At 38.5% G+C, this 12962-nt stretch overlaps 1 protein-coding gene across 1 annotated transcript in view; it reads right to left on the reverse strand.

The window, feature by feature from the left end:
• Positions 1 to 3202, reverse strand: part of itga5 (integrin, alpha 5 (fibronectin receptor, alpha polypeptide)) — a 48800-nt gene extending 45598 nt beyond the window's left edge. The window contains exon 1 of the mRNA XM_028010282.1: positions 2780 to 3202. Within this exon, the coding sequence (XP_027866083.1) occupies positions 2780 to 2988 (209 nt within the window). The 5' untranslated portion in view covers positions 2989 to 3202. The remainder of the gene's footprint in view (positions 1 to 2779) is intronic.
• Positions 3203 to 12962: the final 9760 nt, after the last annotated feature.

A 12962-nucleotide genomic window follows, 5' to 3' on the forward strand; every position in this document is an offset into this window, starting at 1 on the left:
ATGCCTGTTACTAATAGATATAAAAACAAAAGCTGGTTTTGGCTGGTTTTTTTTAATCTATTTATGGAATAATTACATTTAATTTACACAACAGAATTACTTTATTTATACTTTTGTCATTTTTCTATTTTGAAAATAGTTTTTATATTGTTTTCCACAAATAACATCTCATTGAAGAAAATGTATCCCTCTTCTTTTCGTAAAAGTTTAGGTAAAATCATGGTTATTTATTACAACAAAATTCTATAATAGACATTTAACTGAAATTATATGGATGATGTGTTTGTATAAACACTATTTGGAAATCTCTCACAATAATGATAGAAAAGACTATTTTCTTGACCAAAAAAAGGATAGTTTTAGAAAGAACATGATGAGCAGATGTGTGGCCATCTATTGGTAACACAGAAAAAAACAACTCAGAAATATGGTTGCTGCAAAGATCATAAATACAGGAAATGGGGGTGAATCCCATGAATGTAAACAGGTCAAGAGTACATATTTCTCTTCACCCACAAAAGCAATTTTATCATTAGAAACACTGTTTGCTCCAGGATTATGAAACAATTAAAACATTGTAAAGGAACAACAACAAAATGAGGCAAGAACAGCTCAGGTCACAGAAAACAGCCAGACCACTAAGGTGACTGCAAGTGTTGTTTGTGAGCATAAAGTTTAGAAAATGATTTCTTTTGAAGCAGTTTTTATGTGTAGCCTGCCAGGACCCAACATCACACAACAGCATTAGAACAAATAAATTACTTTTTCCTAAATATAATTTTCCATGTGAAGCTATGGCAATTAGCTTCAATTAAGACTTTTTTTGTTTGTGTCTAGACCAAATGAAGTTCTAATGTTTTTCGCAACCTTTGGCTTGAAGTAATTGTTTTTGGGCCAAGATAGACTGACATAATTTGAGTAGAATAACAGACAGTGTCCTTGCAATAACATTTAGAGTGTAAAATGGTAAAAAATTAACTTAATTTTCCTTTGGAATCCAAAAAGTATTTTGGAATTGAATTGAATTATGGAGAAAGGTCAGACAAGAGCATCCACTGCAATATAAAGTTGGCTTATTCTGTTGAATTGTTTGGAGGAACCTGCTGATGCATGTCAGTAACCATTTCGATCAGAACTGAACCAGACCAAACAAGAATTTTTATGCTTTGAATTGCAATTTTGTCATCAGCATTTACAGGCAGACAGGGACTTTTAAATGCTTGCCAGGTCGCCAGTTTGCCACGTCTTCAAAATACCGCTCTCCGACATTTCTCTTGATTTTCTCCTTTTTGTTGAAGAAATAGCCAATAAAATATTTTCTTTATGAACTCAAAAACTGGAGACTTTCTTCACTTCTTTTAGTAAAGAAAATTAGTGAACGTCATCCCTCTGTTCTACTTTCAGCTGCGTTCTCTGAACGCAGCTCTGGAAACGAATAAAACTACTGCGAGCCATAGGCCTAAACACCCGCTGACATGCAAAAAGTTGTAAAAGCAATGATACATTCCATTTAACCGTGATGATTCAACTGCAAGAAAGTTAAGATTAAGTCATCGGTAAAAGGATGTCTGGTGCATCTGGGGTTGGAAGTGATGAGGAGAGGGCCTAGACAGTGGGGGGATGTCTGGGCGATGGATGAATTAAAAAGCCCTGCAGAATGACATCAGCATAAGAGGGAGTAAGGAGTGGGATGAGGGAGAGGGGAAAGCTTTATGCAAACAACTGTCACCTCTTAAATCATACCGTCCTCCTAAAGCCCTTGTTTCCCAGGAAGAAAAATTAGTACCAATAGGAAGAGGATTTTAAAGAGATAAGTAGGGGAGATGCGGAGGTGGAGTCTCCCCACATGTCTGAGGGTCTACCGTCCTGAGAATTGGGGAGGAGAAACAGAGAAACTGAAGCTGATGCTGGCTGCCCACACGCCACAAAGTCCTTTCTCCAATCCCAGCATGCCGGCTGGTTAAGCAGCACTCAGCAAGTCTGCATGTCTGAGTGAAACTTTTGTTAATAATAACTCAAAACAACATTCAAGGTTTCTCTATATAAGATAGTGATTCAAATGCATAGACACCCACTGAAATTACAATTTGTCCCCCCAAACCCATCCATTTTATGCTATCCACAGACCACTGGGGTATTAGATATGACCACAGGCATTTATGCAAGAGTTGAAATTCCAAAAATTACTGATGCCAAAACCCTTTCAGGAAGAATGCTGAGACAGTCACTGCATGCCGAGTGCCACAGGGATCACATCTTCTCTGAGGCAAGAAGCATCACAGAGAACCGGATTACTGAATGTAATTAAGATTAAAAGGTCAAAAACTAATTTCACTCTGTTGGATAATAAGATTATAGTCTCTGACAGACTTTAAGATAAATTGTTCCTCATCCAGGTTCGTATCTTTTTTCTCATGACTCTGCTCTCCTTACTGTAATTATTTTAGTTTTATTCCGAGAGTCATTCAATCAGGGCACCAGTCTGCTTCTCGGGAGATATTAAATTACAGTCAGTTGTATTCACTGCGAGGGTGTGGGTACGCGCAGGACATGTGCCCATATGCGCGCAGCTGTAAACTTGGAGCCTAAACTAAATCAGAATTATGTTTCATAAACCTGGCTGTGCTACTTTGACAGGAAATTAGAGGCAAAGGCTTCAACAGAGCTGAATGGAAAGTTTTGTCACTGACTGTGCGCAACACAGAGTTCAGTTGAAGAAAAAACTCTATATTTTAACTTTATTGCACATGTTTATTATTATTATTTGTAAGAAACTCACCTGGCAGATTCAGACAAATAAAAGTCAACGGCATATCCGAAGTAGCTCCCGTCAGGTCCGCTATAAACAGCCGGGTTCTCCACGTCCAGGTTGAACGCCTCGCACGCAGGCCGAGAGAAAGTGGCCAAAAGCCCGATGATACAGAGGGACGAGCGGACGACAAAGGCTGCGGTCCCCGGCGTCTTTACGCGTGATCGCTTCGAGCCCATTGTTACCACAGCAATAATCCACTAAAGTTTGGTTGCAACACAGTCCAAGCTTTCGGTTTAACTAATCCGAAGATGAATCCCGAACAACTGTAACTTAAAATCGCATCCCTTTGACGCTGATCGGGCAGGATCTCATTAATGCTCCGTCAGCTCCTCCGCTGCGTCCTCTCGCCTTCACCCACTCCGATTCTCTCCAGACGCACGCCCACTCTGCTCACCTAATCACCACGACACGCAGGGAGTTCCCACAGCAAAGTTTGGAGAAGGAGGAGTTTGTGATTCCCTAGAAAGAAAGGAGAAAGAAAGAACTCCTGATCCACTAACCCACCTACTTTACGAGGGTGGTCAAAGTGTCGCCGGGGAGATTATTACCCGACTGAACAATGGATCCCCAATCTTTGCTATTGATTTTATCTTTCACTTATCCTGAGCTTTTTGGATCAAAGCTGTTTCCTGATAAGTGATAGAAAGGTCAATGAAACCTCTCATCCAACCTGGTCAGACATGTGACATCTCACTGTCACATGTCTGACCAGGCGCCCCTTAAATGCTGTTAAAGGGCGGCAAACAGGTGACAGTGTTGACACAACAAAACCAAAATACAAGGCAAAGTTACTTGGGTTTTTATTTATATTGTAGGTAAATCCATTTACTGCCACTTTGTAGGGAAATCACATGGCAGCAACTCAGTTGGGCATAAAGAAGACTTGCTAAAGTTGAAACTGAGTATTTGAATGAGGAAGAAAGTAGAAACAGTGAATATGGGATTTTATCCATCGTTTTATAGCTAATCTGAGGCTAATCCTTCTCCAACTGGTTTCTTCCCAAAAACTTCACTGCAGTTATTGGTGTTTAGTGCTATGGTCCATTTGTCAGTACCAAGGTGAATTGCTCAAAATATCCTGATGTTGATTTTAGATCATATTGCACAGCCCTAAACTGACATATCTAAAGCAGATGTCTATTCTAAGATGAATAAACATCTCAGTGAATTAGGGCTATTGGAGCTAGAAAAAAAGGAGTACATTTTCTTTTTTTTAAAAAAGCATAGAAAATTTCAAGAAAATATCAAGAAAATTTCTGAGTTTGGAAAGTCAAAAAATTGCTAGAAAACTCTAAAACTTTTTAAGACTGATCTAATAAAATTTCAAGAAAAAATCATGGAAATTTCCAGGTTTCCAAAGTCAAAAAATGCTAGAAAAATGTGGCAAACTTTAAGATAAATCTCAGAAAATTTAAAGAAAAAACGTGAAAATTTCTGAGTTTGAAATATTGCTTGAAAGATCTCATACATTTTCAGAAGTAATAAAATATCAACTTTTGAAACTCAGAAATTGTAATGCTTTTTCTAGAAAAATCCTGACAATCTAAAGATTTCCTTGTTTTTTCTAGCAAATTTTCAAATTTTTAAACTCAGAAACTTTATTGTTTCTTCTAGAAAATTTCTGAGATTGATTTCCTCTCTTTTTTTACATCTAATGGTCCTAATACGCCATCATAGACATCTCATCAAACATGTCTACTGTCGTCAAAATGTTCCTGGAAGTTTAATAGAATGGCTTAATCAAGCCTGACATTCAACATATGTATTTAATCAAAATTTTGACAAGATCTATGGGTCAAAGCAATAACATTTTCAACTCATTTTCATGAGCTAAATAAAACTTAACAAGCCACTCAGAGATGTTCATGAGATCCGGAGTTTGGGAGGAAAACATTTACTTAAAAAAATTTCCAAAACCAAAAGTGAACCAACTACTACTTCACTTCCAAAATTAAAGCAATGACTTATATCTGTACAACTCCATACTAATTAGTCTTTTATCAGCCAGCGTGTGAGCCATATGTATTTCTGTGTAATTACAGTGTGGATGTGACTGGGGCTTGAATGTGTCCGAGTAACATGGGAGGGGGTGTGGGAAGATTTCTAACTCCTGCTTCTGAGTCACACCAGACGGAGGAAAGTGGTTAGACTGCAGAAAACAAGTGCTCCCTCCAACGAGACCTTTAATAAACCAATCCAGGTCTGCTGGAATTAGTGACTGTTGGTTTAGCTGATTCATACGAAGCGTCGGCGATTCAACGCTGCAGGGGCCAAATTTGGCTGCTCCTGTGGCAAAAAAGGAGCAGCAGCAACATGAACTCTCCGTCGAGCTTTGCTCGTATTTATAACCCGACCAAGTGGCTGGACGCGCAAAGAAAAGCACGACTGGAGAAATCCGGGGCGTCTGGAGGGGCCGGTCCACAGCTGTCGGGGGCACTTGATGGTTCAAAGCCCTAATCCAAGAGGGGGGTCTCGTTCACTTACTCTGTTTTTAGGTTCTCAAGATGCAGATTGTAGATGAATCGCGGAAGAGTTCAAGCTGTGGTTGACTGAAAGATCCATCATGTTTAGCCATTAAGCTGATTTGTGGTGGAAAGTTTCCATCCAGTGTCACGGCTGGATATTTTTTAGAAGTCCTACGCCCTGCAAACCCTGAAAAAAAAGAACATGATGCTACATCAGCCACATGAGGATGGTTTTTATTTACTGTACCTAGCAAAAGTATTCACACTATGGGAACTTTTCCAGATTTAGTCACTTTATAAGGCCAATTTCACATTAATTTTAGGGTAATTGGAAAGTGGAAAAAGAAGGATTTATGAATTAGGCCTCTTTTACTCCTCACAAAATTAGTTAATACCGTACGCATTTGGACCACTAATCTCAATATAAATGCAACTTTCAAAAAGTCTTAGGCTTTGCGGTGTCCAAAGTGCGCCTCAGGGTCCATTTGTGACTGAATTTTTGTGGTCCCCCAACTCCAACGTCAAGAAAGAAGTAATCTTTTTATTTTCAATCAGCATAAAATTATTATTGATGTGTTTTTCTTGCAATGGAAAATGTTAAGTACAACATGAAAAACATGAATCTTTTTCCAACCAAACTTTTATAATAAGTAGAACCACATTTATCCAGTTTTACTGAAAAAAAAACTACTTTTCTGCACCCAAAACAGCTTTTCTGTAATTTTTTTAAAACTTGGCTATTACAGCAAGCATTTTGAAAGAAAGTGACCCAAGTTCTGTTCTTACACCTGAGAATAAGAATTTGTTCAACTGAGCCCAAAAGAATTCAAAAACTAAATGTCTTTCCTTTCATACAGCAAACATGCAAAATCCTTCTTAAGTGTTCGATCTACAATTTTCCTGCTAAATAAAAAGTAAAAATCGGACTACTTTCTTTGCTTGATTTTAGTTTTTCCATTTCGAGTACTTTTCACTTGATGATATTGGCCCACGTAACAAAAAGTTTGAAGTTTCCTGGCATAATTGGATTTTAACCGTGAACTGCTCCATGAAGATAGATGGAAATAAATGTAAAACAAAGACACTGAAGGTCTAATTTAATGTTGGACAAAAACCCTAACAATAATGGCTTTGATAAAACATATTTGTGTGTGTGAATGGTCTAGTCCAAGTCCAGATTTAAATTTCACTTTGTAGATGTAGAAAGCTGGTTGAGACATATCAGAGAAGACTAGTTGCAATGAAAGGTGACTCTACCAACTCTTGACTTTGAGAACTAAATACATATTTTATTAATTTATTCAAAATATAAAAAATAAAAAAAACATGCATAATTTACCTTTAACTTGAAAATTACGCATTATGTTGTAAGTGCCTGGGTGGAACTGGAAAAAAGCAGAAAGTTACAGGGGTGTACATACTTTTTTAAGCACCACATGTTCATCCACAGTGACGCTCTGTAGCTTTGGAAGTATGAATCCACTCCAGTTACAAAACCTCATGACCTCATGTTAAAAGAGGGAAGGCAAACAGTTTCGAAACAGCTACAACCGATTTCTGTTCTTCTCTATTGTCTTCTCCACCCTCCACCAGATTGAACAGCTCTCATGCTATCTATTAGCTCACAGAGATTCATTTAAACTGTAAAAGATAAGATTTTTAGATAGGGGAAATATTCCTTTCAAGTACTTTCTCTCTTCTTTCAACGTGTATGTGTGTCATCCAGTAGCAGCTAAACCTACAGACCAGAGAAAACAAGTGGGTTCGTTTATTAAGTAGATTATGTGCCCAAGGCCAGAGCCTGCTCTCTTCTGGTTGATTTGCTCTGGCTAACTGAACACTATTTTCCGCCCAGTCCTTTCCGTTAGAAAAAATGGGTGTGCTTTTATTCCAATGCCTTGGCTTTGACATCATCAGCCGCTATGGCAACAGATCTGAAATGCAGCAAAACACTTGTAGAACATTTAGCAAGACGCAGCTGGCCAACTATTTTAAATATAGAAATGACACAGAGGCTTTTCATACGGCCTCGTACAAATATATTACAGGAATACAAGTATGCAAACACTCAAAGCTGTCTTGCTCTGTTAACTTAGCAGGGCGGAACATGATAAACACCTAAAACCACAGGAAGATGACTACTTGCTAATATATCACACTTTATTATCAAGATATAGACATGTGAACCCAGTGCTTTCAAAGTACAGAGCTGGGACAGTTACATTTCATTTTCCTGCTGAAAGGCAAACATGTATCTGATGTTTTCATGACAGTCTGAACAACGAAGGTCGGATTTATGTTCGATTGCGATCCAGGCTACTTGGATATCCGATACGTATCCGATCGTTTTAAATGTGACCTGCATCTGAACGGCAAGTTCGCATTCATCCGAGATGAACGTCATTGATGCTCGACTAACGTCACTATTCTGCGTCCTGATGCGCTCAAGCGGGAAGAAAAACAACAACTATTGCGGACGATAACGAGGATTACGTCGTTAATATGCTGGCTCCGGTCGGATACCAACTTTAAAATCGTAAAATTTGGTCCACCGTTAGCATCAATGTTTACTTCCGCAAACACCGAGCACTTTTTCTTCTTCTTCTTCCTTATGGCAGTTGGCAAAACACTGAGCAGCTCTCTCTGTGTGACGTTATTGCGGCCTCTACTGCGCATGCGGAACATTTTTGTAATTATGCACTAGTTTGTGTTGGTTTATCACACAAAATCCCCATAAAATAAATTGACCTTTGCCCTTGTAAGATGACAAAATGTGAAACCGGTTGGTTGGTTGACATTGCGCAAGGCACAGAAAGTCCTTGAGAGGAATGAGAGACTGTTGCTTAATATAAACAGCTGAAAGCTTTGTGCGAGATTCTGTTTTGAACAAAGAATGAAAACGCTCCTTTCTACTCTTTCCTCTGCTCCAACAGTAGAAAGGCAGCGATACACATCTTAGTGAGAGGAAATTCCACCTCTGTAAAAGCCCAGTCGTGCTTCCTGTGTTACCAGGTTTGTTCGCTGAGCAGAGCTGATCACAGACACACGCTCGTTCAGCTTCTAAATGTTTTCCTCTAAAACATGCACAAAGAGGAAGTGTGATGATGTGTAGCTGAATGTTCCAGACACGCTGAGACATTTCACCCTAGATGACAGATTTCACATGAAGGGCTGGGTCTCCTGAGCTGACCGGTGTTGCTGAGTGGACACAACACGAGCTCTTAGCAACATAATAACTAAATGAATCATTCAATTGTTCTAGATTAAGAAAACATGCTAAAGGCTCCTTACAAGGAAAAAATCATCCACCCTTGTGCCTTATTATTTCCTCTCCATATCCACATCTGTCAATCCACACAACATGTGTGAAACAAGATCATCCAAACAGTGTTCATTATTAAGTTGTCTTGCTAAATCAGTCATAAAACACCTTACAGCTCTATTGGAGTTTTTATACACGTCTACAAATCAGTCGAGATAGCAGGGCAGTAAAGTAACAACATGCAATTTGTTGTAGGGGGAAATTAAACCCACTTACAACCAGGCAGTGACACACAGACAGGTAAAAAAGATGCATGTCTGGGCTGTATTTACAGCAGCAACTGATATTTTTGCAGCAATTTGGTCTCAGTCCAGCCTCAGTGGCATCGTTTGTCTAAATATGTGATTTTTTTTTAAGAGGCAGTGTAAAAAGACATGCAAGTTCAAGATGCGTCAAACTCAAGATCAGGGGGAAAAATTTGGCCCACCATAACTTTTTATGTTAAAAATCTTTCTTTTGTGGCCATCAATTGCTTTCAACCTGACAGCTTTGGTCCACAAAGGTAAAAGGTTTGGACACCTCTGATCTAGAGAAACTCATTCATGTGTTTATCTTTAGTGTCTTCTCAGGTCTGCCTAAAAAAATCAGAGAGCTTCAGCTGCTCCAGAACGCTGCTGCTGGTGTTCTGACTAAAACCAGACAGAGCACATCACCCCGGTTTCTAAAGTCCCTGCAGCTCAGAGAATAGACTTTAAAATACTGTTGTTAGTTTATAAATCACTGAACAGTTTAGCATCAAACTACATTAAAGATCTGCTGTTGTCATAGCAACCTTTCAGATCTCTGGTTCTGGTTCTGCGCTGCATCCCCAGAACCAGAACCAAACATGGAGAAGCAGTATTCAGCTTCTATGCACCACAAATCTGGAACAAACTTCCAGAAAACTGCAAAACAGCCAAAACACTGAGTTTCAAGTGAAGCATTGATCAACATATTTGAATTGTATTTGCTTAATGATTTTTATGAAATGTAATGTTTATTGCTTGTTTCATATTAGGTGACTGTATGATGTTTTTATCATGTAAAGCACTTTGAACTGCCCTGTTGGTGAAATGTGACTTACAAATAAGCCTGACTCTAAGTACGTAGGCACAAATCCTCTCCAATTTGCTGCTGATACTTTCCCACACCCACTATCTCGACCAAACATGCTTCACACAATGGAAACAGCGGCAGCTGGCCTCCTGGGACAAAAATAGCTGGTGCCAGAGCTAAAACAGCTATACATAACTGCGATTTTATTATAGTCAGACAAAACATAAACACTTTCTTTCTTATTATTGCACCTTATTGCAAAATGAGCAAGACAATAAATCAGCCCAGCTCCTTTTAGCTCATGCATATTTATATTTGGGAGATTGAAGAGGACACATCACTCTTTTAGACAGGCCTTTACATGTAATGTGGTAACTTTGGAAATCCTCTTGACAATGAGAAACTGATGTTACTCGAAACCACAACAGAGATGAAGGAAGACATATATTTAACACCACTCATAGAAAATTCTGCATACTTGGCTCAAGATGAAGAAGCAAACATGCAAAGACTCTAATCAGTCTCCAGATTTAGTTTTCAATAAATAAGAAGCAGATCTGGAGTGGAAGTTGGTAAAGTTTCATTTTCAAGTAACTGTAGTCCATGTACATTTCCTTATTTGTACTCCTTAGACTTTTTCACATTTTGTCAATTGCTACTTAAGATCTCAGTGGGTGGTTTCACACTTTATTGACGACTTTTTGATTTCACTTAAGATCTGTTTGAGGGCAGAGGTCGATTCTCCTTAAAATGCCTCTTAAATTTTGATGACCCACCTTGATGACCTTTTGTATCCAATGACACCAGAAGTTGTAAAGCAATTTTCTACAATTTGCTTATTTCCTGTTGTAAGAAAAAGTGACTTCATCAAATTTTACTCACTAGTAGGATGTACAGTACAGACCAAAAGTTTGGACACACCTTCTCATTGAATTCAATGAGAAAGCGTGTCCAAACTTTTGGTCTGTATTGAGTACAGACCAAAAGTACTGTAGCTCAGAAGTGTTTTGGCTTAGCCTGAGTCACAATTAGTCACGTTTTAATAAAATTTGGCTTTAATGTTCGGCTTTAATATGAAATTTGCAGAAAATATTGTAAACTGAAAATAAAACATGGGATAAATGTAGTTATTCATCTCCATAATTTATCTAAATACTTAATTTACTTAAAACATACCAGTATGCCACATTACAAACAGGCACAGACAAAGTATGAACTAAAGCAACAAATGACTTAGAGATGAATGAGAAGATGCAACACTGCAAAAAGACAAAATCTTACCAAGTATATTTTGTCTATTTTCCAGTGTTTGGTGCACTTGAAAATTTTAAGTTGAAATAAGACAGAATTAACTTACAAGCATTTTTTTTTAAAAGCTATAGAAGATTGTTTTTAGTCAATAATTCCTTAATTCTTATTAAAAAGTACCAGTTTCTTTGGCAGATTATTTCACCAAATAATGGGGAAAATATCTTGTTATAAGTAAAATAATTTACCAGTGGAACAAGTAATATAATTATGGATATTAGAGAATTATTTACTTAAAACAAGCTCCTATATCTTGTTGAAAAGTTACTTGTAAGTTAGTTTTTGTCTTATTTCAAGTGTTGCACTAGAAATTAGACCAAAAATACTTGGTAAGATTTTGTGTTTTTGCAGTGTACCCAAAACAACTCACTTCATTTCTGCTATGATTATTTACATAGACTCTTTCCTTCTTCAATTCAACTACAACCCAACCTATCACATGTATATCTTGTGCTAGAGTGCAATTTCATTTGACTACAAAAAAAAACACAACAAAAAGAAGCAGCACCTAACAAACTCAACAGTATAGCTAATAATTAATATATTAAATCTGGGCCAGTGCATATACAAGCTGTCAGCTATGCCCAACACCCTGGTAAAGAACATTCCTGCTCTATCGCTCATGTCTGTCCACTTCCTGATGTATTGTGAGTTACTTCCTGCCCAGACTCGGCTTCGCTGCCGCTGAACAACACAGCGGACCGTTAACCATGCGGAGGTCTGACAATAATGCACCATACGTCACAGGTGACAAGTTGGGTAAACACTACAACACAATGTTTTAAGAAGTGACTCACAATATATCTATTAAAATGTTGCACCTAACCCTTGACTCCCTTTAATCTGAGCGCCTCCTCCTTATAAGTCCATGCTGAAGTTAACGCTGTCCAGACCACCGAGGTGTCATCTACTCAGGCAGCCTTATATAGAAGCCATCAGAGGTTTATGATCCATGCATTAGCAGTATCAGCTGGTGCTACCCACCATGCACAGGGTTCTCTCTCATCTAGCTAATGTATAAGTCACAGAAAGGTTATGTCCCATGGTGGTCTGCTGAAGCTGGTTGGTAATAGCACCAGAAGGTAATCTCTAAGTGAGTGGGATCTAAGTGCAATATGCATCCAATGATGGATCCGGTAAAGATGTCATGCTAAAACCTTTAATATTTTGTCATGTTAAAGCCACACACCTTATAGAGCATATGGCCTGCACAGTGGCGCAGTTGGTAGCACTGTTACCGTGCAGCAAGAAGGTCCTGGGTTCGATTCCCAGCCCGGGGTCTTTCTGCACGGAGTTTGCATGTTCTCCCTGTGTATGCGTGGGTTCTCTCTGGGTACTCCGGCTTCCTCCCACAGTCCAAAAACATGACTGTCAGGTTAATTGGTCTCTCTAAATTCTCCCTTGGTGTGAGTGTGTTTGTCCTGTATGTCTCTGTGTTGCCCTGGCGACCTGTCCAGGGTGAACCCCGCCTCTCGCCTGGAACGTAGCTGGAGATAGGCACCGGCAATCCTCCCGACCCCATTAGGGACAAGGATGAACAGAAGATGGATGGATGGATGGATTATTCCACAAACTTCTGGGATAATTTATCCAGCAAAATTTGTTATTTTGACAAGCCAGCATGTACAGTACACGTGTATCTTTAAAAGCCTTGACACAGGGTTATCAAGCTCATTTTCACTCAGGGTCACATCAACATTAAGAAGTCATTTGTGGCAAAATGTGTTGATAAAACTACTTGTTAAAAGACTGTTAAAATATTAATAAATAGCTGTTTCTGCATTTGATGACAACTTCTTAAAATTAAATATTTACATATTTTCACCTATATATTATATTATATTTAGAACAATAAAACTGTTCATTTGACTGATAAAATAATATTTAAAAACACAACTCTTATCTTTAATATTCTATTTTTACAGCTTAGAGGGCCGCACAAAATCTTCTGGCGGGCCATATGTGGCCCACGGGCCTTGAGTTTGACACATGTGCCTTATTAGTTTGTTCTACAACAGGT

Source organism: Xiphophorus couchianus, chromosome 24 (genome assembly GCF_001444195.1).
Source record: "Xiphophorus couchianus chromosome 24, X_couchianus-1.0, whole genome shotgun sequence".
Taxonomy (NCBI): Eukaryota; Metazoa; Chordata; class Actinopteri; order Cyprinodontiformes; family Poeciliidae; genus Xiphophorus; species Xiphophorus couchianus.